The sequence below is a fragment of the Cornus florida genome, unplaced genomic scaffold (genome assembly GCF_030987335.1).
Source record: "Cornus florida cultivar Cherokee Brave unplaced genomic scaffold, ASM3098733v1 CherokeeBrave_3.0.0_Hap2_Chr06, whole genome shotgun sequence".
Taxonomy (NCBI): Eukaryota; Viridiplantae; Streptophyta; class Magnoliopsida; order Cornales; family Cornaceae; genus Cornus; species Cornus florida.
The window spans coordinates 5,632,701-5,636,029 of NW_026775576.1; the positions used below are offsets into that span (position 1 = coordinate 5,632,701).

Here is a 3,329-nt window from a genome sequence, read left to right on the forward strand (position 1 = left end):
TGATGGGCCTGTGACACTAGATACTGGCAGACTCTGATTTCTAGCCAATCTTTTGGTCCTGGACATGCACACTTATGATGTGATACTTGGGATGGATTGGTTATCTCACTACCATTCCCAAGTTAATTGTTTTGATAGGTCTATTGTGTTTACCATACCTAGTCAGGATATGTACACTGTCGCTATGCCATGTTCTAATGGGGGTAGTAGTACTTATTTGTTCCATGTGGAGGAGGAAATGGAGGAGGATTATGACATGTCCCTAGTTAATCTCATCCTAATAAATTAGAGAGAGATTAGGGGCAAGTGAAAGGGCAGAGGATCAATTGGGCCTCGTTTGGCCCAGTCTATTACTCTTAAGGTGTTGTTGGGCCATTGTCAGGTTTAACCTCACAAACATTATGAACGAGCCTCCAAAAAGAAAACCAACTAGGCCACATTCAGCCCGGTCTATTAAGCCTAGGCCGTTGTTGGGCTATTGTCAGGTCCAACCTGACCAGCATTATGAACGGGCCTCTAATCTAGTATGGCCCATGGAATAGACCCAACCCATAAGCTCCCAAACTTGGAGACCAAGAGAGAGGTTCTAGGGCAAATATTAACTTCTATTTATAAAAGTTAGAGAGAGGAAGAGAGGCAGGTTGTTTGGAGTGTAAGAAAATTATTTCCTTAGGCCCTGTTTGGTATATGTTCTGTTTTGTTTTGTTTTGTTCTAGGCCTGCTGCAGTACCATTGTTTTGGCCCAAATCATGTTTATCTACTTGTTTTATTCCCAACAGTATCAGAACAAATCCATTATTTGGCCCAAAAGATGAAACAAAAATTTAGTATTTTAGGGGAAATGTTAACTTCTATAAATAGAAGTTAGAGAGAAGAAGAGAGGCAGGTTGTTTGGATTGTAAGAAAATTATTTCCTAAGGCCCTGTTTAGTATGTGTTCTGTTTTGTTTTGTTTTGTTTCAGACCTGCTACAGCACCCTTGTTTTGGCCCAAATCATGTTTGTCTAGACTTGTTTTATTCCCAACAGTATCAGAACAAATCTATTATTTAGCCCAAAAGATGAAACAAAAATTTGGTGTTTTATGTTATTCTAGGCCCATTTTTTACTGTAGCAGAGGAAATAATAATTTTTTTAGGGCAAATCATTTCAGCCTCCCAATCGCCTCCATCTCTATTCTCGTTCTCAACTCTGAACTTGCCCCCTCTCTCTCTGCAACTGCAAAGTACAAAATCTAGAAGAATCAGAAGTTTAAAACCCACGTCCATCTCTATTCTCGTTCTCAACTCTGAACTTGCCCTCTTTCTCTCTGTGCCTTTGCAAACTACAAAATCTACAAGAATCAGAAGTTCAAAACCCATATATTTTAGTTTATCTATCTGTCTGTAAGAATCAAAAGTTCAAAACCTATTACTTATATTAAAACCCATATCAGCATATCATTTCAGATTGTTCAAAAAATCAAAACCCATTTATGTCGTTTGATTTACCATCAGAGTGAGCCTCGTAGCCTCTATCATGAGGGATATCGATGCCGCCGATAATGAGGGGGTACCCAGATCTGTGGAGGTCGAAGCCGTGGCCGACTGGGAAAGGTAGGGACTTGGAAGGAGTGGCGGCGGTGGTTTGCGGCTCTACTCTATGGCAGAAGTGGTGGCGGATAACGTAATCGGAGATGATCTGGGTGTTGCTCAGAGAGATAAAGGAGGCGATGAGAGAAGAGTGAGATGGGTGCGAGGAAAGAGTGAAGGAGGAGGAGAGAGAAAGAGAGATTGGGTTCATGGATGTTTTGAGGAAAGAGAGATTGGGTTTATGGATGTTTGGATGTTTTAATACTTGCCAAACATGTTCTACCATGTTTGTGTTCCAAAATTCTCATCGCAAAATTTCCTCGCCAAACATGTTGTATTCTCATTTCAGAACACCACATTACAAAACACTTATTCTGTTCTAGGCTAAAACAAAATACTACAAAATACAACGCATACCAAACAGGCCCTAAAATAGAAAAGCGTTTTGTTGCATCTTTACATTCTAAACAAGGAAGGTAACTATCCAAAAGTGTAGCCATTTTTTTAATAGAAAAAAAATATATATTTTCTTATTTATGTTTCTTCAATGGGAAAAAGGGCAAACCGGCCAGTGTACAAATCTCCTATCATTGCAAGTTTTGGGAGAGTTAAAATTATGTTAAATTGACAACTATGTTAAAATAATTGTCAATAAATCACAAGTTGCAAAGAAAACCGAAATGGAGCCTTAAAGTTGGTGAATATCTTAATAAATCTGTAGTAGATGTAAATACAAGGAATCTTAAAAATAGTCAAATTTGGCACTATCTCTAAAAATCACATGGTCCAATTTGACGACCAACAAAAATTCTGAAAAATTGCATTATCTTTCTATTACATGGAAAAAGTAAAACTAGAGCTAAATGTAACGGTGCATGTTAGTAATTGTTTTGATTCTGATCAAGAATGAGTCTCCCTCAATGAAGACAAATTCATCAAATTACATCAAAAATCTGTGTATTTGTTTGACCTTGTAGCGATCCAAGCGGTTATCATAAACGTAATTGACAACTTCTACTTCTTTTTCATGAAACAAAATAATGTTGCTTTCCATCACATGTCAAATTAATTGGCTCTCATCTTCATCGACCTTGTTGACATCTATGTATCATGAATGAGATGTCTTAAAAAATGGCCTTGTCCTTATATTTTATCACATGATAAATATGTAAATACATTGTGGATAAGTTTTATATTCAAATGGACTAAGTCATCTTGACTTGTTGACAAAGTAAACACCATATATATTCAAATGGACCAACTAAGTCATCTTGACTTGTCTAAGGAGGTCGCAACATTCCATGTAAAAGTTGAGTGGAAAAGACACAAGCTAAACTTTATTACTTCTTACGTACATTATTTTACTAAAATGACTTTGCAACCTCTATCATTTACAACCTTAGTTCTTTTCATTTATTTACCTTTTGTTTTCCTTTTTTCTTTTTTTCTTTTAGATCCATCGGTGATGAGAATAAAAAGTTGGAAATTTTTATATATATATGCAATGTGATTATTGATACTTGATGAATTGGGTAGTACTTTTCAATTTGGTGGTCTAATTGGGAGTATGGTTTTATACCATTGGATTGTGGTTTTTCAACTTATTTGGTGTGATTTAATTCTAACCATTAATATCTAAGTTTCCATGATAGGAAGGGAGACTTAGATATGCTTGTTTGTAGAGAAGCTGTCCCCCCCTGTTGTTGTTATATATAAGGGTTTTAAAATCCTTATTCAGACTTATCGTATTGACAATTCTC

General features: G+C 36.5%; 1 protein-coding gene across 1 annotated transcript; it reads right to left on the minus strand.

Annotated features, from left to right (window-relative positions):
• Positions 1 to 1,459: 1,459 nt before the first annotated feature.
• LOC132313809 (uncharacterized) lies at positions 1,460 to 1,780 on the minus strand. Its single transcript, XM_059812752.1, has one exon. It carries the CDS (start codon positions 1,778 to 1,780, stop codon positions 1,460 to 1,462), a length of 321 nt encoding a protein of 106 aa, XP_059668735.1.
• Between the last annotated feature and the right edge of the window lie 1,549 nt (positions 1,781 to 3,329).

Coding starts and splice junctions, on each gene's coding strand:
- LOC132313809 (XM_059812752.1), bottom strand. CDS start 1,780: ATGAACCCAATCTCTCTTTCTCTCTCCTCCTCCTTCACTCTTTCCTCG.